This window comes from Mugil cephalus, chromosome 12, assembly GCF_022458985.1.
Source record: "Mugil cephalus isolate CIBA_MC_2020 chromosome 12, CIBA_Mcephalus_1.1, whole genome shotgun sequence".
NCBI lineage: Eukaryota > Metazoa > Chordata > Actinopteri > Mugiliformes > Mugilidae > Mugil > Mugil cephalus.
Genome location: NC_061781.1, coordinates 8750788 through 8777840, shown reverse-complemented (window position 1 = coordinate 8777840; position 27053 = coordinate 8750788). Strand labels below are relative to the sequence as shown.

Genomic DNA, 27053 nt, shown 5'->3' with positions numbered 1-27053 from the left:
GAGTGTAAAGTGAACATTCAACAGAATTTATCAACTAATGTAACTTCATCCTTCAACAGTAATTGCCAGTGAACTTGAAGGAAATCACAGACTATCTGTCATTAAGCCGCGCACCATTTTAATCAGTACAGTTTTATACTTGAGGAAAGTGAAGTGATATGAAATATAAAAGTGTTAGATGAAATGTTAGAATTAACAGAGAACATGGAGCACAGCGGGACAAAAAAAAGAAGAGGATCTGATTAATCGCAACTCTGTCTGTAATCATGTCAGGAGTGGCCAATCACTGGAGGAACGTGGACATTGGGCTCCCACACGTATCCAGAGATCATCATCACAGGGTAAGTCAGACATATCGACATATTATGAAGGCGCAGAAATACCTAGTATAGTCCAAACATATGGTGACAATTAGCTCAAACTGCGTGGGAAAACATGCTCAGTATCACCAGCCGCAATTAATGTGACGTCCATATCTTCGCACGCCATGACACACCAGATGAATGCGATTTAGATTTTGTATTTATAGCACTTTGAAGGTGCGATCTGAGACTGCGCCAGCTTCAGCACAGAGCAGCTTGGTGCCACACTGCTCTGTCAGGGCTTGACAGAGAAGGTAACCTGTTCTGAAGCTCACGCACCGGGTGGTGTCTGCTTCTGGGTAACACTCACTGATATCAGTGGTGGTCCAGCCCTTTGGGGCCCACATGGAGATGTTATTACACACTGTGAAAAAAGTAAAATTCTTGATTCTTGCACGAGGGCATTTTTAGAGGAGGCTTTGAATTCGTCTTTACTTTTCAGCTATGAGAACTTTAACAAGTGTCTACCTTTTTGTTTATATTTCAAAAACTGTATTATCATAATCACTACCTTGCATTTCTGAAAATAAAGCAAGCAGCAAGATTAAATCATTTACATTTCTCTTTATTTTTCCCTGTTCTTTCTTTTTGTGCAGACACGCTGACGGTTCCATTAAGTTTTGGGATGCATCTGCAAGTAAGCCCTGTTCCACACTTTTCCTCTGTTCTTGCAGCCAAACACTAGTTGAAACGTTTTCTTCAACTGAGGCTTTTGTTTCACACCAGTACACTCGAATAAACAATACGTTTTCATGAATTCCATGATGAGTGATTTCAGATTTGCCTTTGGCTTGAGAGAAAGCCCCGTGAAGCAAATTAATAGCGCTTGTGTGATATGAGATGCTCAACAACAAATTAGGCACACAGCCTGCAGTAGTGTCACATTCACAAATGGGTTGATCACTTAGGGAGACTGGCTCGCCTTCAGATGTCGAACTCTCCACGCCAGCCCATAGCTACTACACCTTTGCCTGCTAGTTGCCTAGCCCGCTAATATTTTGTGATAAAAAATATAACACTCTCTGACCAGTCACACTGCAGATGCTGTACAAGCTGAAGACCTCCAAAGTGTTCGAGAAGCCAAAGCCAGGCGAGGGCCGGGCGGCTGACTTGGTGGAAGAAGACCCCTTTGCCGTTCAGATGGTCAGCTGGTGCCCCCAGAGCCGCATCTTCTGCGTAGTTGGCATCTCAGCTCACATCATCCTGTATCGCTTCAGCAAATATGACGCCAACACTCAGATAGTGGTGAGTGAAATGACGATTAAAAAAAAACGTGAGGAGGTGCATTGTGGAGACTGTGTGCTTTGTGTTGTGATCGCTTTGTCCGTATTTCTGTACCTGTGTAACCCACAGTCCCTGGAGGTACGCTTGCAGTGTGAGGCAGAGGACGTTATCTCTCCATCGGAGAATGAAAACAATCCCTGCTTCTCAGAACCCAGCTCCCACTCACCCCAACTCCACCACCAACACCCAGTCAGCCCTGGCAACCGGACCCCGGAGGGATCCAAAGACAGTGTCCCCTGCCTCAAGTAAGACATGCTCAATAAGTTCATCTCACCAGAAAACAACAAATATTTAATCAACCTAGTAGCTGTGTTGTAATTTTAGTTGTTAGTGACACCTTATTATTTGGACTACAAGGTGAAGAAAGAATAAACATACCGGTTACCTACTTTGACTGAATCATGCATTATTTGAGTAGATTCAAATTAAGTACATTATTGGTGATTGACCTATTAAAGCCAATAACCCAGTAGAACCCGTACATATCAGACACACCATCATGTTGATGTTCATTAATAAATTAGTGTCTGAAGTAATACAATATCTGAGGGTAAATCAGAATTGACAGTTTGATTTGAAGATACCATATCTTTATTCTTTATTAGTCTATTTTTAGGTCTACAACTTAAATCCAAAGCTTGCATATGAGAGTGACATTAATGAAATAAATATATGTAATCTTGCATCCGTTCCCACTCCAATCTCTCCTCTGTTTAAGGGTGAAGGACCGGGTGGTCCGGGTTCCTCCTGGGTACCAGTCAGAGCTGGTCATCCAGCTGTTGTGGGTAGATGGAGAACCTCCACAACAGATCACCAGCCTGGATATCAACTCTGCATATGGCCTGTACGTCTCCAGAGGCTTGTTCTATTCATCTATTCATCTTTGCTACTATTCCTATGTCTAGTTTAGGGGTAGGGCTTTTATTCATTATTTACCCCTAGTATTTACAAGTGCTATGTCATTGGTACTGTAGTCTGTGTCCAGCATAGCTACCAAAAAGTGAACTGGAAGTGAAGTAGATTCAGATAGAGAATAGATAGAGAAATTGGGACATAAGAATTGTTTGTTGGAAGTGTGAACAGACAGTTTGACTTTGCTCAGCATAAACCTCCAGTAAACACGTTGTTTCCATATATGTGTGTATGTCTAGTTGTGCCCATCTGTCTGTGTTTTCATTGGATTATGTCTCAGTTCATATAAGTAGAGTTTTATACAGATGGTTAGATACATGGATATGGCTACACATCGTGCTTGGTCGCACAGACAAGACACAATGAAACATCCTTGGCTTATCCTTTATGTGTTTTCCTGTCATCACATTGGAGCTTTCTTAACATATTTAACACTGGCCAACCAGCCAGAGGAAACACCATATGTTGGTGCGATCATAGCTATGACACTGAATAATGATAGTGAGTTTTTATTTTTTTTCTCAGTAGCAGTAACAACAACAAACATGGACACTTTTCGCTTCTGTCTGTCTCCTCTGTCGTTTCCTTTCTCGAGTCTTGTAGGGTTGTGTTTTTTGTAATAATGTGAAAGTACGTATCGAGGATTCAGCGAATTTCCAGTTTTAAAGAAAGCTTAAGGATGATTCAGACATATTGTGTTGAAGTCGAACAAACTCTGAATGATTTCCAAAGCTTCGAGGGCTTTAAGACCACTTGTGCCCTTTTGCTTTGAATAGAAACTCTGTTGGCAGAATCCAATAGCATCACAGCTCTTTTAAATAAAAAGGCCTCTGTGGGTCAAGGCAGCGGGATCATTTGAAACCATCCTCTAAAGCTATTCAGAGCTTGAATGGCATCGCAGGTATTGATTTCTTTAGTTTTATTCTTTTTGCAGACTCACCCACACATACTGAGAAAAACACACACTCACCCATTTAGATTTACACAAAAGGGAAAGAAAATAGGTCTGTTTCTTTTTACCCACCTATAGACTGGGATGCTGTTGTATTTGATGCAAGCAGAATATGGTTGTATCTCGCCGACATCTGTTCAAGTGTATGTATAAAAACCAAAAGAGGCATCATGTTATAAAACAGTAGTGCATAACAGTAACCTAAAAATTGTACCAATTCTGTATTGCACAATGTATTAATTGAAACTTATCACTGCTGTAGCTCCCAGAAGGAAATATCTGTTCTACAAATTAATCTTTGCACAACAATATTCACGCTGTTTCAATTGGGCTGGTTGTGTTGCGTTTGGTCAATTTCAAATTGTGTGTAAAACATGGAAATATTTAACATATTTATATATAAGATTTAAGAGCACTTGTTTTCTTTCTAGCTTAAGTGCATGACCGAAATGTCTTGTTTACTGAATTGGAGTCAAAACTGAGGATGCTGTTGTCACATTCTCAACCATCTGACCATATGACAGTAATGAAACGGAGCCAGACATCTGAGTGTGTACTTAGTGAGCAGTAATGGACTGGGCAGCAGCTAGTGACATTTACGTATTTGACTCACTAATTTTCTAATCTTTTTTTTTCCTCAGGTCTGCATTTAAGAACCACTAGTAGAGCCATTTGCTAAAAATTGTTTAATGTCCAATGACAAGGGAGTTTCGTCAAGTGTCTCTTGATCAGTAATGCCAGAGGCTCTGGAGGGGTAACAGGTGGTGTCAGATCTTGAGGGAAATCTGATATTAATGTTAAGAAGCAGCAGTGTGAGATAAAGGCAGCCTTCTGTTGACAGTAATTGTACCAAAATGTCACAGTCACTTTGACAGGGCTTGACAGTGCTACGTGCCGCACCTTTAATGCCACTGAGAATAACCCGAAGAGGTAGAACTGTCAACGGCGTTAATGTCTTTGTTCGTCTTTTCTCGCGCTCGCTGTGTTTGTGCACGTCCAGCTTGGCGTTTGGAAACTGTAACGGCCTAGCGGTGGTGGACTACTTGCAGAAAACCATCTTGTTGTGTATGTCGACACTGGATCTGTACGGAGCCTCCGATCCCTACCAGCGCCTTACCCGTTCCCCCCGCAGGAACAGACAGTCCACCTCAGGTAACGCACACATGCATATACAGTACCAATACTCACCGTGCACCTCAGTCGGTGCATAAAAAAATTCTATCTGTCTTCTCTCTTTCTGTCTCCTCTGTATCTCTTCTTCTCTTAAAGGTTAGGCTCATCTATCAGGCAGTCTGACATGAATAATCAAAAAAAACTTTCTTTTAATGACCACTTGAGTCATGCTCCAAAAGCAAACCACAGACCTCCATGTTAAAAAGACGCATAAACCAACACGATTACAGCCGTTACACAAATAGCTGTCGTCTTCATTCATGAAATCTGCGCAGGGGGCTTATATAAGTTTATGTAATGACATTAAGTTAAGCTAAAATGAATAATTAAGGACTGGGCTGCTATGAGACAAGTGGGCGCTATTACAGATCGCTACCTGCTACCTCAGCGTCACCCACACCCCTCGACGCCACTCATGCTTGGCCCAGTTTTGGATTAGCAAGGAGTTAGATGGAATCATGCACAGTCAAAATGGCAACGGGCAAGGCCACCACACTGAGCTTCAGAACTGCTCTGCAGGGGGATCAGTTTTATCTTTTATGTTTTTTCCCTCCTTATAAGAAACAACATTTGGCCTATGATGATATGAAAAAGATAAGCTATCGACATAGAATGCAGGAAAAGATTTTGAAGCAACCTTTATTTTAGACTTTTAGATTTATAGCTGAACTCTGTCTCTCCTCTCTCTTTCCTCTTGCACATAATAACACATGCAAAGCAACAGTCTTCATCAGTATGCCTGTCACACATCTGCACTGTGATATGAAGTGCATGTTAACAGACTGCGTGTCTATCCACACTGGCATTATTATGCATGTCGTTGTTTGATTTCTCTGTACGTCTTGTTTTTCACTCCTGCTTGAGCACAGATCCGTAGTAAAAGCCACAGAGATGTTGTTGTTCTTCCTGACCCCCGCCTCCCTTTTCCTCTGCTGCTGCTCTTGGCTGGTGATGGTCTCTGAAGCATCTTATTTATGCTTAATGTGCTATAAATATATTACGCCCCACCACACAGAAACAATTATTCCCATCTTTATTTGACCCATATCTAACCTTTGAAGGTTTAATGTTTTACATGGCTACAGTCTTTGCAGAAATTTAAATCACTTTTACGTTACATAATTCCAGCAAGTGCTGCTCTTTAAGAGCATTCAGGAACTATGGGAAAGGGAATAGCAAGTAAGGCTTTGGAGCCAACTTCTTCGTATGCTGTTGCACACTAGGTTTTATTAACTACTGTAAATGTGTGTCTGTGTTGGGTCTTTAAAATCTATTTGGAGACAGAAGAAAAAATAGAAACAGGCAATCATGCCCTTTTTTTTTCTGCACCCCAGGTGCTGGTGTTCTGATCTTTAGCACGACACCTTTAAAAACACAGTGAAAAGGCCCGAGCACAATACAAGCTATCTTTTGGAAAAACCATTTCTCGTCCTTCCCGTGACATTTTTAGCTGTCGTCACCGCACATATTTATATGTGTACACTACATACGCAGCATGTTAATCAAATGTAGGGTACTTGATTATTAGTTTGAATGTTTTTCCCATCCTCATAGTTTAAATTATGTGAAAAACTGCAGAATTTTACACTTAAACCAGTTACCTGTAACCATGCACCAACCAATTTATTTTCATGTTGCTTTCTCAGTAATGATATGTACCTTGCCAACACAGCGGTTCTTGTGCAAATGACCAATCACATCAGCATTTCTGGTGTTTGCTGGAGTAGTGGGTATATCTTGTCTGTCCTCCCCTGACACTAACTCAGTTGCTGCTTGCTCTCACTTTCTTTTCCTCTCTAAGCGTGTATTCTTCTCTCTCCCTTCCCCTCCCCTCCCACCCCCTTCCTTCCTTCCTTCCTTCCTTCCTTCCATCCATCCCTCCTCTGGTCCATAATGTTGCATTCTTTCTTTTCTGTCCTTTCTATCTTTGCCGTTTTACCTTTGTTCCATCTTCCACCTGCGTTTCTCTCATTTCATTCCTGCCCTGCCATCCTTTCCACCACCCCTCCTTCCCTCTTTTCCTCCTCCCCCCCCTCCTCCTCCTCCTCCTCCTCCTCCTCCTCCTCCTCCCGCCCCCACCTTTTGGTGACTCTGTGGCTGGTGGTGTGGGCATGTGGGCCTGCCTGACAGAGTTTTGCATGCGCGGCCTGTCTAACTTTTATTCAGATTCAAAGAAAAGGATCCGTACATCCTATCAGAGTAAGTCGAGCCTTCCCGAAGGCTGGGGGGCTCTGTGTTTGTGCAGTAGGGATGGGGAAATGGGTCAGTGTTTTGGGGGAACATATGCGGGTGTCAAGATTAGTAGGGATGATTCCTCAAGTGGCTAAAAGTAAAGGGACTGAACAGACATGACTGGAATAGAAACAGATTGTGTCAACCTGATATCACCTGCATTTTGTCATAGTCGGTACTTTAGTTATTCCAGTCACGTCCAGACCACGTCCTTAAAGTTTGTCAAGTAAAGGCAGTTATAATATGTTCCATGTGATGTATATTTTAACTAAAGCATAGTTAATGGGGTGAATAAAGCCTTGCTCCTGCACGCAACTACGATGTGCACTCTTAGCTGATGGTTACAAAGGAATTCTTTATTTTATTCTATAATAAAGGTTTAATCAGAGTTCCTTTCAAAGTCTTTAGTCATTTGTAAAGCCGGTGTAAATCACTGAAAGAAAATTAGCATTAAGAAGGCTTGCTTTGATTGAACGGAAATAATTAAATTAATCAAAGTTTTTTGAACTGTGACGACTTAGTGAGGCTAATAATAAGTTCGTAATGAATGCAGCTTGAACACCCCACATTTGTACTTAGACTAAAAGGAATAAGAATTAGAAATTTCTAGAGAGTGAAGGTATGACTTAATTTTGGCCTGTGCTTGGTGCATGTGATCTGATAAGATCTTGAATGGATTTGTGTTTGTTCTGTTTTGTATTTTGATCGTGTATTCCGTGTCATTATGCGATTTGCACTACACACGTTCGATATATAATTATAGCAATGTAGACATTTTAATGTGATCTGGTTGGGTCCAAAACTAAGTTGCATATTTTTAACGGACTGTAGTGCAGGTCACATCCAGAGTCAGCCACTCTGCTCCTGGAAGACAAAAATAATCATTTACCAGAGAGAGGCACAAGGCAAGTGTCAGACATGAGTAAAGATGCTGATCCTCACATGTTTATATCTTAAAAATACTGACGAAATGTCGCTGATTGTTCAGCTCATCAGATGTTTATTAGCTTTCTTGGAGTTTTGCGTGGCTGACACCAACCAAGATGACTTCTGTTAAGTGTGTATAACTGTAATAGTAATAAAATAACCTGACAAACTGTGTGCGTGCTACTTCTTGTTCCTCTCGGATGCTTTTGGTTGCTGCAGGCCTTACTGAACTCACCGACAACCAGCAATCCATTGACATGGAGAGAAGCAAGTCGCCCACTTCAGGTAACCTCCCCACACACACTTTCACCATCCACTGCCAAATCCTTGCCTCCTGTATGCAGATGTCAGCGTAAAACTGCAGGGATGTTTCTTGACTTTAAACTTGAATTACAGCCTGTGGTCACCTCACCGTAACGGGTGGATGTTGCCTGTTCAAGGCAACTCATGTTTGATGCTTTATACGGACGCCTTAAAGTAAAAAATATTGAAAAGAAGTACTGAAACCCCCTTCAGTGGAAACTTCCTGGATGTAGTCGGAGTGGTTCATTGCTTATTGTTTATGAGGTACATTTTGTTAGTTCCCAGCTTCCAGCGTTGTGTAATGATGTTTTCACGAAGGTAAGGAAGAGAAAATATTATCCCTTTCTTCTGCATGCTCTCCCCTCACATATTTACCTCAAACTAATGTTGATACATCATTAGCAGTAGCAGTACTTTCTAGTTTTGTGGCAGTGACTTGTACCATTTTACAAACTCTAAATTTAAATGTGTTTTTCTTAGAGTTGTTTAAATATTTAATTCCATTATGCATAATGCATTGTTTTTTCTCCTGTCTAATAGATATTTGTTAGCGTCTTAGTGTATAGCAGTGCTGGATTTGCAATAAATGTGACTGTAAGGATTATGACGCAGACATGCCTCATATGAGGTTTATGATGCGATCGACGATCTTTAATGATTGTAGTTAATGTGCAGAGCTCCAGGATCAGTCTTTATGAAGGAACAGATGTGATGGTGGGATCAGCGCTTGCATACACAGTGGCTGCTGATGAAGCTAATGTACATGAGCATAATGACTGAGCTGGTTTATAATATGTTGCAGTTTGTTCGGTTGGATGAGGAAGGAGAACATTTCTCAGGTGCTTTTTTTTGCCTGCTTCATGATGCTTTGGTAGCTGTGCAATTTTAAACCAAACAGATATAATGTCATGTGTCACGTTGGATTGATTCCCTCTTATCTGGTAGATAATAGACAGACGAGTAGCAACGTCTACAGTGCCGTTATTTTAATCAGTCCAGGTTTGTTTGTTTTTTTTCCCCCATTATTTTTCTTTCATGAAAACCCCTCTGAATTTGGTGTTCTTTATTTCTAAAAGCGTTGAGGAGCTTGAGAAGAGCCTGTCAGTATCAGTACCACTGCAGTCTTTTTAAATTCCCAGAAACAGCACTCAGTCTGTTAAACCTTCCGACAAACTGAGGATAATTTGAGACTCTTTGCTGTTCCATGTCACCAGTTCTGTAGGAATATATATATATATATATAAACAGTTTCAGGATTATATTATCCTGTCAAAAATAATCTCACAGGGTTGAGATCAACATCTGTCGCCTGTTGCCCAACTGACAACACACATGAGTTTTGATGAGCTCACTTGTCTCTATGTTGCTTTGTCAGGTCGTATCCACACGGCCTCGTGGGTTCAAGCCTTTAAATGACTTGTGGTCCCTCACCTGAGACAAACTGCCAAGTGAAAGCCTACCAGGAGCTTCTTGTCTCCACATAGAGTCACAGTGACACAGAAATGCTTTTGCGCTAATAACCTGCCAGTTCTTGAAGGGAGGGGTGTGTGAGCTCTTCCTTGGGGACTTTAAAGGAGGTGAAGTTTAGAGGAGAGGAGGTTCATATTGAGTATCTGTTGCCTGCGTGTCCAAGTCAGTGGAGACCCCGAGGCAGAGCTAGAAATACACTGAAGGGATTATTTGTATCCATTGTGACCTGGGAATGCCTCTGGTTTGTCCAAGAAAACAGACCAAGGATAAAAGACGTCTGGGTGGCTTTTCTTAGCCTGCTGCTGCTACATGGATACATGGACCTCCACACGCTAAGACGATTGCATTACCTTTGTTTAGTGAATCTGTGGCCAACAAGGACAATGTAAATCATATCACATTCAAATGATGCACTTTTTTGGCAAATATAACTCTGAAGTAAGCAGTTTTTAGCTCAGTAGCATATACCAGTGTACTGCATCCGCTGGTGGGTGAATAGTGCGACGCAACAGTGACTCATAGATTACAACAAGTCCTGAGAGGTTTGCTTTTCTAAATCTGTGATGGAGAACGGTTTTCAGCTTTGAGGCTAAATACATTTTCAAACGAGCTGAAAAGAAAATTGCATTGAATTGCAAGTTCTATTTAATTTCCTCCTTTTTCGAGGTCTCTTGTACTCATGAAAAGGTGACATATGTTTTAGTCAAGTGAATCTCGTGCAAACAGTTTTCACTGGAAGTGGTTGAGGGCTGTACAAACAGTCTATCTGATTCGACTGGCTGCTTCATGAAACTTTCCCCGTAACATCAAGATGCAGTATGAGTACCTGTTTAGCATGAATTCAGTTTTCTGATGGATAAAAGATTCAGCAACCTCCCTTTCATGTTGCCCACCATTTGTCTTGTCCTGGACACATGGTAAATGCATTTTTTTTTCATCCTGTCTGAGCTCACATGTCCTTGCCTTTGAGCTTCTTAAGGAGAACAATAACAAACCAAGACAAGATGGTCTTTGCTGTCGTGGCAGGGATTCTTTCAGCACTGTGATGTGGACTGGGTCATGGTCATTCTGTCCCATTACAGGCCTGTCAGTCGTTAATTAAAGCGATGGAAGAAGGGAAGAATTATGGAGAGATGGGGGAAAAAACGCACACGGACAGATACGGCATGACACAGTGTGATCAAGTGTCTGATTCACTTTAACGTGTGCGCAGAGAAGAGGAGGAAAGGCAGCAGTTATATTCAGCGGAGCACAGTTTCAGCATTACAAGATGGAAATGTTAACAATGACTAATGGCAGATTGGCCTCACTTTAAAGGTCGGTTGTTTCTCTTTTTTTTTTGTAAATTTTTGTACTCTTTTTGAACTCTTTTTTATTAATACAAGGTTAATGTAAAATCTATTAAAACTGGTTATGCCGGCGGACACATGAGGAAGCACAGCTGTGCTCTGCTTGACAGGCAAAGAGCTCATGGTTTGTTTCCTCCTGCTGAATTATCAACTTCTGCCATTCTCTGTGGCCATTAGAGGCTGTCTGACTGTCCCCGACACACCAGGTGTGCTGTGTCTGTTCAGGGCCATATACAGACTGTGGACAGCTTATTAAGGAAGCTGACTCATCGTGGGTGTCAATAACTGCAAGCATCTCTTTCTCTTCTTCTTCCTCACACGTCTTTCCCTCTCTTTCTCCTGACCTTTTTCCTGTCTTTCTTTTGTCATTAGGCCCAGTAATTGGCCCTTCTCCTGCCTGAAAGCTGTCTTCCTCTACATGCTTCATGTTGTGTCTGGGTTTCTTTTAATGTCCTGAGGTCTGTTGTTTTGGTTTTAAGGTTGTGTGTTAGGATTTCTGTGGGAGCACCTGTTGCTGCAGCAGGCCTGACATGACCAGGGCCTTCAAAAGCTGAACTAACAAGATGAGACGCCGGTGATTGGTACCTGACCCGGCAGGTATATTTAGCTCGAGGTGAGGTGAGGTGATAGCTGAAACTTCCATCTATCTATCTACCATCATAGGTTTTTGGATTAAAGTACGTAGCAATGTAAAAAATACTTGCATGTGCTTGGTTATGACTTTTAATCACTTCCATTAAAAATAAACCAAGCAAGTAAAACATATTTCAAGTAGGTTATCAACCGTCCCTTTGTTGGTGGACCACCGATCAGAAGGCTCCAAAGATTAATCAAGTGGGAGTCCATTCCCATAGAAAAAGGTTAAAAACCTATAATAATAGAGGTAACGTTAGCAACTGTGCTGATGGCACACACTCCCATAGCAAAGGGTCTCGTTTTTAAGTTAGCGCTGACTTTGTTGAAATGTCCTGTAATACAAGGTTCAACAAGAGTGATGTGCAGTTACAAATTATAACGTCACTCAGTTAAAAAGTGTTTGTTGTCCTGTGAAAATAACTTTTTCCATAAGTGATTAATACTGAATAACAATACCTCTGTTACCAAAACTGGGGAATCACAGTTGAAGCTTTTTGTAAGAAAAGTGTAGTTTTACTTCAGCTGCATTTTGTCCATGTCCATCAGATTTTAGATTTATCCATTACAGTACCAACGTGTGCTTGCAGCTGAACTGCATCAACAGAGCACTGCAGGAACAGTTCTCCCTGATAACATCCCCACAGAGCCTTTAGTGTTGTGTTTCGCCTTCATATACAGTATTATGTGACTGCTTCAACAGTCACAGATTGTGTGGGCAACAATACTCCAAGAAGAGTCTTCTATATATGTATGTGAAATGTGTTTATAGGAGTAGTGCTGCTAGAATAAGCATTTTGGTGCCGTTTACTTGAGTGTGTGATGTGTGTACACCGGCCTGTGTCAAGCTGACAGCCTGTGGCTGTTCTGTTAGTGCTCCCACTGGTTTCAATCAGTCGTGTTTCTGCAGTCGTAGCTTTTTCACCACAGTCTCAGCATCATCGTATGAAATCTGAACACTGGGGGAAAAAGAGTAAAATGACTCCTGTTATTTCATCGACCCATTGAATTCATGAAGCATCAGGTGCTTGAAATGAAGGGATATTCTCTCTGTTTTGAAATACTGAAGCTTTATATTAAAAGGCTTGACGCTGTATTGACAGAAGACAAAAGTGCTAGTGCTAGTGTACAGTGTGTTTGGAAGTAAAAATAGTTTTTAATTAAAATAATTGCCTTGAAGCACTAACAGGATTTTCAGGTCACAGTGGTTTGTGTAATAAAGCTGGAGGATTGACTGGCTTTAACGAGGTAGAGGAGAATCTAAAAATAAAATGAAGGGATGGACACATGACAGAGGTTAGAAACTGTAGCAGTAGTTGTGCTGTGGTTGTGTGTCGTGAAGTAGCTGTAGTCGATGTCGTACCGTCGTTGTGTGTGATAGTAATCATTGTGAAAATGAAAACCATTCAGTATCACGTCGCTGATGGAATGGTGTTCTTCTAACCCCTATTAATCCTTGTGTTCTCATAACTTAACCTCTTAACTGTTTCCTGCCTGTTACCTGCAAGTCTCTCTTCTCCCCAGTTCACCCAATGTGTTTGTCTCTCCCCTGGTGCCCTGAAAAGTCTGTGTCTGTTCTGTTGGATCTCCTGTTCCAGTTCATTACCCAACCTCCCTTCACAATGACCCACGCGTCCTGCCAGAGCCCGTGGCCAGTCTGAGAGCCAGCCACTGCAGTCCAGTCTTTTACTTACTGGACAATGGTAAGAAGAGGGACGTGTCATGGATCTGAGCCTCTTCATGGACACCTGCTTGTGGTTTTTCTGTTGTACGGCAATAACGCAACAAGGGGCAAAGAGAGGATGATTGGTTTTGACGGGTGCTTTGTTTGATGTTGCACCTTGCATGCTCTGCTTCCACACTGTGAGCAACACTAAGACACCGTAAGCAAATTTATCCCTTACACATTTGCAGTGTGAATGTGTGAATGTATAGGCAATTCTTTTTCAATTGTTATCTGTACAAAAAGCTGCCAATGGAATCATCTTTTCGTGGTCTCTGAACACACAACAGCAAAGCCAGATTTTACGTCCTTGTTGCATCAAGTTTCCATGGCTGGGGCAGTAGTGCATAACATAGAAGCTGCTAACAGACACTTAAAAGCCTGTCATGGTTGGTAGAGTATTTAGAAGAAATATATCTTATTGAGAAAGAAAAGAAACAATACAGAAGACAGGTGCGAAGAAGGTTCTCGTTTCTGTTGCTGCACCTGTGGCTCCTCCTTGGTTAAACATTAACAGTTACAAGGACGAGGAAAACAGTAATACTAGTAAGAGAACGAGATTATCACAAAATCACTGAGTATTTAAATGCAGGTCCAGGACCAAGTTGCTTGCAGTGTAAACAAGCTTACAGGGACTGGGTTTCTAGGTGCACAATGTCAGTGGCTGCTTTGTCAATGTGTCCCGTGCTTTTTGCGGATGACTGTTTGTCCGTCTGCCCCAGCTACAGGGGGGTAAGACATTGTGATGTCTTTTGTGTGCGCCACATCTGGGCTTTGACCTCAGATCCTTCATCATTTAGCAATGCTGGGAGGCTGGCGGGCTCAGGAAGAGGAAGGGGTTGTATTCCAGCTGGGTACTTCTCCTCACTCGTCAGTGCTTCATTCTTTGTGACATTAATCACTGTGCCTCCACTTCAATCACGCATCTTTTTCACTAAAAAGCCAACGTGCTCTTTTACCGAGCCGTGCTGCTCGGGGTCTCCTTCGCTGTGTCTTTCACGCTGTGCGTCAACAAACCCACGAGCTTATCTTGTTGTCCTCCCGGCTAACATTCATCACTGTCTCGTGTCTGACTAACTGCATGGTGCCCACGATGCGGCCAGTCGCGGTGCTGATGAGTATGACTTCGCTTGCTTTGTATGTTGTATGTACCCACGATTTGGTCCTACATTAGCCCCATTTGAGATATTGGGACTCAATATACTATAATTCGCTTAGATAGCATTTACCAACAAGAAATTAGTAAAAGTGAGGTGTGTATGACATACAACTAAAGCCTACATGAGTAGGAGTAGTCACATGGATGTTGAAATCATGCGTTACGAACCCAAAACACCCGCTTCACCTCAAAGGTTTTTTATCGTTACTGGTGCCTGACGTCTAGATTCAAAGATAAAATGCTTTCTTAGCATGGGCTAGCACAGCAGAGCAATGCACCACGCTTTGAAGAACATTTAAATCTTGGGCTCCTGCTCCAAGCAAATGTCTTATCTTTCCAGAGAGAAAAGCAGGCACCCACCGAGGTCACAAAAACAACTTTAGAGATTTTGAATAACAAGAAGAAAAGACCGCCTTTGTTCTGTTATTGTTTTGTGCCGAGTTCGCAAACGGGACAAGTCCAAGATGAACTGTTGTCTTGCATGCATTTTAAAAGTATAATGTCAACAGCGTAACGAAACCAAACTAAAAGTGAAAGAAATGAAATGATAGAAACAGAAGTCTCAACAGAGGCTCAGTGACCACTTGCTAACATGTGATTCTGTAGTCAAAAACCTGTGGTAATGAATGGTAATACATGCAGTGCTTAGCTGGTTATTGTTCATTTCACAATGAGCAACGCTTTGGCTCGTCTGATCAGTCCCACCTGTTTCTTTTGATTAAAATACATTTTATGAAGCGTTAATGCAGCCACCAGGCTGTTAAACAGAGGACCCATCTGTGTGGAATAGGTTTCATTATGGGAATATTTTCCCTGTCATTCTACTTCTAACACTGTGCATTTTATATGGTCGCGGCAGCATCTGGTCACTACGGTTTATTATGAGAAACACATAGAGCTCATCTGTTACCTCATTAGTAACACTAATCCAAAACCCTGTACTTGTTCCTGGAAAAATGGAAACAGAAATTAATTGATTGAAAAATCCAATTTGAGCGTCATACTACCCATAATTCCTCTCTGCAATAATAAAATAGCCTTTAATTTTCCACAAAATGACCTTGATATCAAGCGGTCGGCCTGGTCCTTGTCTGCAAATAGGTATCCAAAATAGAATACATGGTATTACATTCCTGTAGATAATTATTTTTTTAGCCTTCAGTAGGCCTCACGTCCTCTTTTCGTTTCTCCTGCGTTGGCAGAAGAATTGAAACCTCTGTCAAAGTAATCACCACGGATTCCTTTGACGAATATCCCACATCTAAAGAAACAACGAAATGGCCAGTCGATGAAATTCGTTAAGCGTCATGTAAACACCATTCCGTGTCTTCCATATATCAAGTTAATCATCGGCACAAAGAAACAATGAAACATTGCCTTCTTTTTGAGGGGGAAACCCACTCATGACACCCCAAGTTCGACCTTTGCAGTTCTCTCTACTTACTGCAAAATGCTTGCAAAATGTTATTTTGGTTGGCTCCAGTGTCTGACTGTGAGTTTTTGTATCGGCACCTTTTGGTGTTATCCCGTTTATTTGTGCTTCCATGTCAGACATCCCAGGCCTCAGAAAACAGGCCAAGATTTGTCCAAAATGGGCAGATTTTAGATTTTAAAGTATGTCTTTCTTGTCTTGTTGTAGCTCAACAAGGCAGTTAGCATTAGTTCCAAGCAAGACTATGTTATGTTGTTAAGCAACAGACAGAAGATAACGTTCTGACTAGTAGCTGGGAACACTGGCCTGGGACAACAGTGGAGCATGCGTTTTAAAACTTGCCTGCTGTGTGCGACTGCACCAGTTTGCATGTTCTGGTTCTTTGTTCATTTGTATGAATACCATTTAATTTGGTTTTGATTTTTATATTTTTATTTATTTTTTTTGCACATTTGTTTGTCATTGTTTGACCTAGATTACCCCAGATTTCTTTATTTTTATTTATTTTATTTTATTTTATTTTGAAGGGATTAACTGGTGCTTTGTGTCCTATTCTTTTGTTTCAGTAAAGGGACCCGGCAGAAAGTTAAGTCTGCCAACAGATCTTAAGACTGATCTTGGTACGGTAGGCGAAAAGCCAGCAGTTTTCACTTGATTTCCTTCGAGTCATTTAGTTTTCTGCTTTTGTCATGGTTTCTAGGTTTTTATGTTGCATTAGTAGCGCTTTATTTTAAACTTCACTTTCTTCAACTTTCTTCTTTCAGTTTCCTTGTCACTCTCTCTTCCTATTCAGCCGGCCATGAGACTGTCGGCCTGAAGTGTCCGTCCATTTTGCCCCTTTAATGTATTTTGATTTGAGCTTTCTGTATTTGTTCCTTCTACATTTTGCAAGTGTTTCTAAAGGTGATATGTAACTCATGCCCACATTTAAATCTGAGGCTTTCTATCACTTTATCATGATTGGACCATCTTCTGATTTTACGCAACCTTTCCTCCATTGACAGCCTTGCTCTGCAGTATTGGATCACCACTCTCATTGTAACTGGACCATTTCTCTTCTTAAACAGTCTTTTCTCCATTTTGATTGGATCATCTGCATTACAGATACCGAGCGCTCGCCCATACATATCTGACTACCACATAAACATCCCAGTCTCAGGTCTCCCTGTGCTCTCCTTCTGCAGTGTCACACATGCTGTCCCTTCTAAAACCTCTGCTTCTTTAACACAAAATGTGCCATTGCCTACTTCTTTCTGTGACTCATTTAACGACTTTTCCTCGTGTAACAGGTATAATTGCTTTCTTTTCAATACGGGAAAGACATTAACATTAACGCAAATATGAAACTTTAATACCGGTCGCCTCAATGCGCAGTTAGCGTCATCAGTGAGAAAACGCATTAAACTCATTACATTTTTGTAATGACGTGCTAAAGCTCTTCTGAAACAATGTATGCTTTCAGTAAAAGGGGTAAAAATAGAGAACCTCTACCTTGTTAATATGAGCTTATTAGCAGCTGTGAGTCACGACAAAATATTTTGTCGGAATAGTCTGCTATGGAGAATAACCTTTGTGTGTGTACGTCTGTGTATGTGTGTGCGCACCCTTGCTGGATGTGCGCAGCAGCCTGTGCGGAGGGGGGAGTGTGGACGTCAGAGAACAGTACCAGTCTTAACGCTATTTACTAATTTCCTTCCGAACATTTTGGGGAAAACTGGACATTTTCTATTTTAAGTTCATAACGACTAAACCTAAGGTGCACAGCTGCTCCGTCACGAGGCTCCTGCGTTAGTTGGCCCAATATCGTCTGCAGTTTTCAGACCCTGTACTTGTTCGGCTCTTCCTGCTGTGAAGCTGGGTGAGTGTTGCACATGGACTGGGTGGCACCCCGGAGTTTTTCATCTTCACTTTGAAATTGAATTATTTGAGCATCAACCGGCTGAACAGGAGGCTCGTTTTTTACATGACAGACTTACTATCAGTTACAGATACTAAAGAAATACTAAGGACAGTAACAAGGAACACTGGCTTTTACTAGTTAACATATAGGAGCGTCTCTAAAAGGAAAGAGAACAAAAAATCTTCCATCAGACGTCCTTTTCAAATACAAATACTGTTAAATTTGGTTTCGCTCCCATTACAAAAAAGAGTTGAGATTTAAGTCAAGTGACAATGATACTAAACAGGCATCGGTATCTTTAATTTACCGTAGGTTGTCCTGGCAGACGTTTTTGTCAACTAAGCTGCAGGCAACAGACAAGTAGAGTGCACCCAGTCCACGCGATCCTGCTTTTCTTTTATTCTTGTGTAATAAGGTTTTGTCCAAACGAGTTATTTTGCTCACTCACACAAGCACTGTAAGTAACGGCACGGCTTCCAACAAACGGCCCCTGAGGGGAGGCCATGTAGGGTACCATTCTAGACAGTAATAAGTGTTTTCATGTCAGCAGCGCCCGTAGATGGCCGTGCAGTCTAGCCAACTCAAGCGACTATTAATTTGCGTTAGGTCAAAGTAGCAGATATTTTTGTGTTTTTGTGCTCTTTTGTATTGCTTTGATCTTTGCTTGTACTTTGAGTTTAGTGTCATAAAGCTTCTGGCCTTAAAACGAAAACTCCATATTTATTCCTCGGCACTAGACTAGGTGAAGCTGCACTCACGGTTTTCTTTTTCCTTTCTTTTGCCCGAGCATCTCTTTCACTTTCTTGCGCATACTTACAAACCACTCTTCAACCCTTTGTCACTCACTCTTTCCACTCACTATCATCTTACGAGTCGACAGTCAGATTTTCAACATCAGCTTGCTCCTCTTACACTAACAAAATATCCATCTCCACGGGTCCTGTAGTGTAATAACGACAGCGCAGTATTAGCTGTACGTTATTTTAATCAACACTAACCCACCATAGGTTAAGAAAATGTCTATTGACTAACCTGCATTCTTAAAAGATTATGTTCTTCCCTCTCCATGGCTGAGTTCTTCTTTTGATTTCCCCTCTCATTATTACACTAAACGACTTATGAAGATGGATATTGCAGCACTGGTTTACTACATGTTTAAAAGTTCAATTACTTCCGTCTTTCTGTTGTTTGCTAATGCTTTGCCGTTGTTACAGATCATGTCAATGGACATTGCACTAGCCCCACCTCCCAGCCCTGCTCGGCGGGGAAGCCTCGCATACCGATGGGTCCCGAGGGGCCACGGCTTACCCGCAGAGGCCCTGGCCGACCGCCCTTCCGCAAGGCCCAGTCCGCTGCTTGCATGGAGATCTCTTTGCCTGTGTCCCACACTGAAGGTGTGTGCTTGTCTTCCCAACTCCCATCCCTAATCCTCTATAACATACCCTCCTTCCCAAGCGCATGCCATCCTCTCACCCTGGGGTAAGTGGATTAAGGCCTGATACATAGTTAACACAAGGCAAGCACATGCTAATGCAAGTTAGCGACGTGAAAACTGAATTTACGGTTTAAGTGTCAGGATCAACTGATGTGGAACAAACAAATGATTGAACAACAGAGGGTTTTGCTCTACATTCATAATGGAAATGTCATAATTGATTGCTCACTGAACCCGTTTTCTATTAGTGATATTCCAGCTTATCAGCCTTAACTGGGCACTGCAGGGCTGTCCCAAGTTCAATCAGTAGATCAGGGGTTATTTCTGTAGTAAGAGCAGATCAGAGGCAGCACCTTCATTACCTTTCTTAATGTAAAACATAAATATGTAAGTATAAGGAACAGCCTGAACTGTGTGTTTGTCTTCTGCAACAGTTAGTGTGTCACAGTAACTATTACAGACCTGCGTTGCTAGACCTGCAGTGGAAAATGGCTAAGCATACACAGGGTCTCAGAGTCATTTCCTGAAATTAGCATATTGTCATTCATCATGATTCACAATCCGACGGATTGGATAAACCACCTCTGACTAAAAGTCAGCCAAAGACTGTCCATTACTAAATGATGAAACTAACATCGGCCTAAGTAGATATCTGATGTGACAATGAATTTGAGGGGTAAAGATGCCATTATTTTTATTGTAACTGCATATGTACTATTCGAGGAGGTAACAACAAAACAGTAACAACTGTAACACTTATCAAGGGGGATAGCAAATGTTATTTGTTTCAATTGTAAACAGTTATTTCAAAGCAGGCAAATCCAAATTGCATTTTTAGAAGACAGAGTGGCACACTGAGTTACCTGGGAATCGGCCATCAGACGGTGACAGTCCGTATTAAGATGTACATCCTTTTCCACTTGTAATTACTCATTTTTCAATTGTGACATTTTCTAGCTGCCTAAACATTTCTGCAGCTTGCATTAGCATCACCTTTACAACATTTGGACCTCAGGTTCTGCTTCTTTTGAATGCAAGAAACAGCCCGTGCATCGTGTCCTTTTAATAATGTTGCTTGTGTCGACCATGTCCCAGGCCTGAACATCAATAACTTGACTAAACAAATGATTTTTACTTATCTCTTTCTTTTGTTTTCGACTCATATTTATTTGATCTGTAACAGTATTGATGCATTTACAATGGATCTGACAGCATTATTCCATCAAGTAGTGTTAGAAGTTATTGATTTTATTCTGCCCATTTATTATCTTACATAAATAGATTCTGGATTCGTTTTTTTAAAATTAGGTTACGAAATAGTGTGGCCACACTTCTCTTCTTTCTCCTAATCCAGACAAACCTGAGCCTATGAAAGCATTTCAGAGTTTTATTTGGTTTACGTTGTCTATACAGTGTCTCCACACTGAAATTATACAGTCATCGTTATGAACATTATTTTTTTTATTTCAAAATGCCCTTTTCAGTATGCACGCACATAAAAGAGAAGAATAATATGGGACAACTGCTCAGCTTGCACTCTGGCATTCTGACATTTTCGTTGACAAATCTGACGTTTTATTTTTCTTCCATCCATATACGCTTTAATTCACACTCCTCTTCCACCATTGAAAACCCCAACAGAGGCTTCATGTTCCCATAGTCAGTGTGGAAATGTGTGTGTATACATGTGTGTTTTTGTGTAAAGAAAGGGAATCTGTGGGTGTGTCAACCTGTTTTTTCATGTGTGTGCAAAAATAATGATAATCACGTGTTAATCTGATTTAAGAGATATCTTCAACATTTTCCACGTTCCCTGGAGATTTGATTTCTATTTTAAAGGAGAGCTGGGTAATGTTTTAGCCTTGGTATTGGGTGCATTTTATTTTTTTTTACTCTGCTCTTACATAAGTGACGCCCAGACAAAAGCCAAAACGCAGGAAGACAAATGTGCTGTCGAGTGAGGCCTTATAATGACACGCCCAGCAGTGCAATTTTGAAATATTGACCCTGGAAATGACACAGAAAAATGGCCTCGTCAGGATGGACCATTTAATTACACAATATGCATGAATCCTTGCACTTAGTCTGTCATTGCCAGGCAACAGACATCAAGACACCAGTGCAGGACATCTATTGACTTTGAATAAACAACATCCTCCTACTCCGACAAAAATAAGAGGCGCAATTTTTCATCTTAACAGGACTCCTGACATTGGCCTGTCGTGTTGAGCATTTCATTTATCTCCCCTTCACTCAAAACTAGATGTTTTCGTCGGTGGGAAAAGCCACAGTAAAAGAGAGGGCGGCAGACGCTGGCTAAAGAAACTGCAGGTTTAGGGACAAGATTTAAGTGGGTGATCCATAAAAAGTGACTGATAGATGATTGGGCCTGGAGGCAGAGGAGCTGTTTAACACTGCAGTGCTCTAGTTTAATGTGGTGAGCAGACTGGAGCAGGTTGCCACGCAATTAGAGCCTAAGTCAGTCAGAACCGTAGCGGTCATCACATAAACCTCGTGCAACTTTAACACTTGTGGAAAGCTCTGGGTGGGCAGACCTGTCACTAGTGGCGGACCCGTGCTCTGCATTTGAGATAAACACGAACTCTCAGTCAGGTCACGACGTGCTAATCTCTCCATAGGAGACTCGACATCGTGACAGTTCCCAAAATGTCACAGTTAGTGAAGCCGCCCTGCAAGGACATCAAACAAAAGGGAACAGCTGCTGTGCTATAAAGTTACAAAGACGTTACTAAATGTGGTTCAAATAAAAAAAAAAGATAAATGCAGTGTTGTTTATTGAGTCATGGCTGACCATTTTGCATCAGTCTTGCAATTAGATGCACGCTGCCATTTTCAACAACCTCATTATACAACAGTGACCTGGATCCAAGAGGGAAGCTGTTTTTCATTACCATAAGCTGGATGTTTTATTAAGCCACTGCTTGGGCAACAAGTGCATTATCAGCCAGAACGATGGAGGCGACGGAGATAATCGCTCTATTCCACAGCTGATTTAGTGCTAATGTGACCTCTGAAAATATCTGTAGGAAAACTGTTTGACGGACATCTTGAGAACTTCCACGTAAAACTTTGTCGCTTCAGAAGTTCGGCATCTGAACGTTCAGAACGTTCACGTCTCCCAGGTTCCGTTGACGACTTAGAGATTTTACATGTTTACTAAACTTAAAGTTAACACCAGTTACCAATTTAAAGTAATTCAACAACAAAAGAATTGTCTAGCTGGATCACATTGTTTAACTTAGGTCCACCGAGTCCTCCAAGACAGGCCAGTACTCCTCAGTCCATGGTGGTCATCATAATTTGTCTTTTGCTGCAGGTGCATTCCTGTGAAATGACCTGCATTACATGCATTATTAATTGATTTATTTGTGAAGCCTGTATATATGCCATTGCATTTAATCTACAATTTATTGTTTCATGGGTCAGTATTTCAATTTTATTTTGTTTGATCTCCTTGTGTTTTGAACTAATCAGTGTCAAAGCTTCTCTTGGCGTAATTATTCAGACATCAATGAGTGAAATCTTTTCCAATCTGCATACACCATCAGCTTCTTGTGCCACCCTCTGAAATGTCTAAATGTCAACTTTGAGCACCATGATGATGATTGTATGATCTGAGGCAGCTTGCAGTTTTCTGAGCACCCTCCTCTGACACTACCACGTTGTGTGTGGTTTAATGAATAGTGTAACTAGTCACACCTGCAAAGCAGAGCAAGAGAGAGATTTATTTGACAAATTTAGATCAATTAAGAACTGCTCATTGTCATATATGAAATACAAAACGGTTTAGTTGCTGTGGATTTGAGCGCTAGATAATGTTTTACCTGGGGTACATTCATTCTGATGGAGGAATAGCCGAAGCCTGCAGGGGCATAAAAACGTGTTTATTCAATGTGAATAGTCAGTTTTCTCAGCAGACCTTTGCATACTCTCTATCTGCTACCTACCTTTGGCACTGTTGTTTACCAGTTTCACTGGGTTACCACAGTGAAGAGCCAGCAGGATCACTGGAATAATTAAAGGTCAACAAGCGGTGCGAGAACCGAGGCCGATGTTAATGAGGCCTGCATGCCAGGCAGCCAGACAAAGGAGGGAAATGGCAGGGGAGGCCAGACTCCATGTACAGTAGACATTTCTATACCTTCCATATCAGTCAGGCTGCACAACTATGGAATAACAAGACAGTTGCGTGTGGACATGGTGGCAGAATTGGCTGTAGTTTTATAAGAACATGAAAATGTATAAAATAGAGAGTACCTGTTGTTATGAGTTTGATTTGTTTATAAGCATTGAGGTAAGAATATAACCCTAGTTATACCCATACACATTATAATAGTAACACAGAAGTAAAAAAGACACAAAAATACATTTGATTGGACCACAGAGCTGAGGTGACTCAGTCACTTTCTGGCCTAACTCTTTCAAAAGACACTCAAGTCACACACCTACGTCCATGTTTTAAGGCAAGATTAAAAAAAAAATATATCAGAATGAGTAGACCTGCTGTTACATGGCTTTTTGATTTAACAAGTTCTTGTTGGAGCTGTGCAATAAGTAACTCATCATGACTGTTATAATGTCTTAATATTCCTGAAGTGCGAGTTCAATGAACAATTGAATCTTTGAGTTACATCTGTCCTAATCCATACCACTTCAAAGCATACAACAAAGCCATGTCCTCAGTCAGAAATGAAAATAGGAGTTCAACTCCAGACGTCTGTCCTCGTCTCTAGAATGTGTGTGAGTGTATGTGCACGTACCGCCGTATGAACCTGGCACCTATGTCTGTCTCACCACTTCAGACTGTCTGCCTCTCCTTATCACCTGCCTGACACTGCCTCGCCCGCCTCTAGCTCCCTGTAAGAGGTCCCCGGGGGTCCCTGTGTCCTGTCAGAGCACCACTGCGTGTGACTTTCATTAGGCAGCGCCCCACAGGCTCTGTCACACAGCGTAAACACACCCCGGCGACACGCGGCAAAGCCCGAGCTGCAGCTGCCCGGGCTCACAGCAGAAGGCTATTTTGTCACTGTGGTTGCCAGCAGCATTGCACAGCATTGTCAACAAGATATCAGAATTTTGACTAAAAATACAGAAATGCATTCAAACTGCTCTGGTGCCTTAGTAAACAGACAAAAGAAAAACAGCATTTCTTTCATTTCTCAAGTTCTAGGTGTTTGTGTTAGGTTTTTGAACTGATTTGTATTTCCCTGTGCCTGCTTTTTTTTTTCTTTTACAACTTCGTATCCACTTCACAGGTTTTTGCGCTTGTGGCTGCACAGTAGCTCTTTATTGACCACACGGGGCTGCATGTAGGAATGTCATATCAGAGTTGCTCAGAGAAACAGCTGAAGTGTAGAAACCTGCCACTCTTGCCAGCAGAGTTTATTATAGCAGATGGTGCTGGAAAAAGGTTCAGACAGAACATGGATATGCGAGTAAAGGTTGTGTGGCCACCAGAATCGTTTCCGAGCTGCCTCTTTTTCAGTCCTGCTCTCTCTGCCTTTGTACAAATTTGAAGCAATCTGTCCCACGCTCAGTTGCATCTTTCTCTCTTTCCCTCTCTGTCATTCTCTGGTACCGCTGTTCATCTGTCCGTCTCGTCTGTTCCTTGGCTCGGTATGGCTACGCTTGTGTACGTGTGTGTGTGTATTTGTTCCTTCGGGACGTGGTCGGGGTTGTGTTTTTGTTCAACGGGGTTCATGTCGTGGGGGATGAGTAGGGCATGCGTCCAGGAGGGCAATGCTTCAGCAGTTGCACGGAGTCACTATGTACTCCCACGACGAGCACCACAGCGCCGCCTCCTACTGCTGGAGTGAGAGAGGTAAGGGGGCTTCGGCCACAAACCCATAAACTGCTGTCCTGCTGGCTAATTTACGTTCGTCCGTCCGTCAGAATGTCAGTTCGTCCTGTGGCCCTCTGTCATCTTGAAGTGCCTGCTCCTGCCCTGGGAAGTGTAGGAATTGATCTTTATAGCAATCGTGAATGTTTTCCAGGTGCACTGTTTAACCTGCAAGAGCTCATAAATAGTGGATGTTTTGTTTCATTTATTTATTTATTTGAACTTGTGCACACATATTTTTAATTTTCCTGAACAGGGAGACTACAGGTAAAAAAAAAAAAAAAAAAAGGAATAATATTACAGACGAACAAATCAGCAGATTTAATCTGTGTATATTAGCCTGTGTTAATTTCTCTGGTTAGGTTTTCATAACGACCAAACGAACCGGTAGAACAGGACTGCTCGGTAGATTCGGTTCTCAAAATGCCTTTAAAGTGCTGCCGAGAATGCATCCGTTGTGTATCTGTCAAGATTTAATTCATCTTATCTGTGTTTGTGTACTACGGGCTTCGCAGCCATCTGCAGTCGCTGTTACATAAAGTCTCCACTCAGTGTAACATCAGGCTGCCAATGCAGTACTGCACATTTTCTGGCTCTGAATAATTCAGAAATGCAGCAATACGGAAATACTTTCATGATGGAGGCTTTAAGTACACAACGGAGGACCTGAATGTGCAGCACTCAAACAGACTGAGAGAAGTTTTTGAATTCGGTGCAGCTGCCAGTGTGCGAGTGTGTGTGCGTGCCTGGTAGCGACTGCCACCAGACCACTAGGTAGAATCTTGTAATGGAGGAAAGACGTAGGAGTGTGTACGTGTGTGGAGTGAAAATATGTTTTCTTTCCAGCTCCATAATGTTTGATCATTTTGCTTCTCAGACTATCACATCAATTCAGTGGCCTTTTTGTTCCTGTGTTTGACATCACATACAGTCTGCAGTTAAACCACGTTTGACTTTTAGAATATCTTGTCTTCTACGCTCCTATTCACTGCCTCTCACTGTATGTTTTTTTTTCTGTCTCCTTTTTTCGCCGTGTCGCTGCACTCCCCTGCCACTCTTTCCATAAAATTTTGTTCTCCAATTCCGTCTCCCTTTTCCTTCTCACTCTCCCTTCATTTGTCATCTCATTCGCTTGTGACTCATCTTGCATCATCCCTGCCTGTGCCGCGCCTCTGTGTTTGGCGGCCGCTGCTGTAGAGAGTCGTGAAAACTCCTTCAGCCGCTCGCGCAGCTCCAGCGTGTCCAGCATTGACCGGGACACCAAAGAGGCCATCACCACGCTGCAGTTTGGAGAGTCCTATGGGCGCAAGAGTGACGCCCTGCCCACCCCGTGTCTGTGGGTGGGCACTAGCTTAGGCGTGGCCTTGCTCATCCCGATGTCCATTCCCACCGACCAGGAGGAGAGGATGGAGGAACCGGTCACCATCGGCCCTAGCGGTGAGTACCACTAGGACTTTTACCATGAAGGGGTCATAACGATGTCCTGCAGAAACTTCCGATATGTACACGTAATGTGGCACAGCTGCTTATTTACACAGAGTAACTTGGTAGTGGCCGTACCGTCATGATGTTGTCATATGTTAGCAGTATTTTGGTGAGATACAAATCCCCTAAACAGTAACAATCTTGTCACAAAGTTGTGACGGATATTATTCGAGAGGAAAACCCACTTTACATCCATTCAAAAGACTCAGATTCAGAAAACGTATTTGTTCCTGGAGGATCATTTAAAGCACAAGTGAGCAGCATTACAGGCAAGTACGAGACACCTCCAAGGAACAAAAAACAAAACAAACAAAAGAGATTAGAAGAGCTTCTAGCCTCGTCAAAAATAAGACGATACATCAAAAGTTGAGAGAAGGCATTAGATCCACAAAGTGTATTTTTCCCTGTTTGAAGCTTCAAATTTTCAAATTATTCACTCACTACTAATAGCAAGCATTTTCA

At 41.9% G+C, this 27053-nt stretch overlaps 1 protein-coding gene across 17 annotated transcripts in view; it reads left to right on the top strand.

The window, feature by feature from the left end:
• The window catches only part of stxbp5l (syntaxin binding protein 5L), a 121997-nt gene that overhangs the window by 87678 nt on the left and 7266 nt on the right, over nucleotides 1-27053 (top strand). Inside the window, exons 13-25 of one of the 17 annotated variants that reach the window (XM_047600567.1) lie at nucleotides 274-341; nucleotides 959-999; nucleotides 1393-1607; nucleotides 1716-1891; nucleotides 2365-2490; nucleotides 4511-4662; nucleotides 6814-6882; nucleotides 8062-8127; nucleotides 13196-13300; nucleotides 16478-16531; nucleotides 19026-19205; nucleotides 24987-25088; nucleotides 26304-26543. In XM_047600567.1, coding sequence (XP_047456523.1) covers nucleotides 274-341; nucleotides 959-999; nucleotides 1393-1607; nucleotides 1716-1891; nucleotides 2365-2490; nucleotides 4511-4662; nucleotides 6814-6882; nucleotides 8062-8127; nucleotides 13196-13300; nucleotides 16478-16531; nucleotides 19026-19205; nucleotides 24987-25088; nucleotides 26304-26543 — 1594 coding nt within the window. Of the gene's footprint in view, nucleotides 1-273; nucleotides 342-958; nucleotides 1000-1392; nucleotides 1608-1715; nucleotides 1892-2364; nucleotides 2491-4510; nucleotides 4663-6813; nucleotides 6883-8061; nucleotides 8128-13162; nucleotides 13301-16477; nucleotides 16532-19025; nucleotides 19206-24986; nucleotides 25089-26303; nucleotides 26544-27053 lie in introns of all 17 variants that reach the window. The other 16 variants (XM_047600566.1, XM_047600571.1, XM_047600569.1 and 13 more) reach the window with 16 other exon arrangements.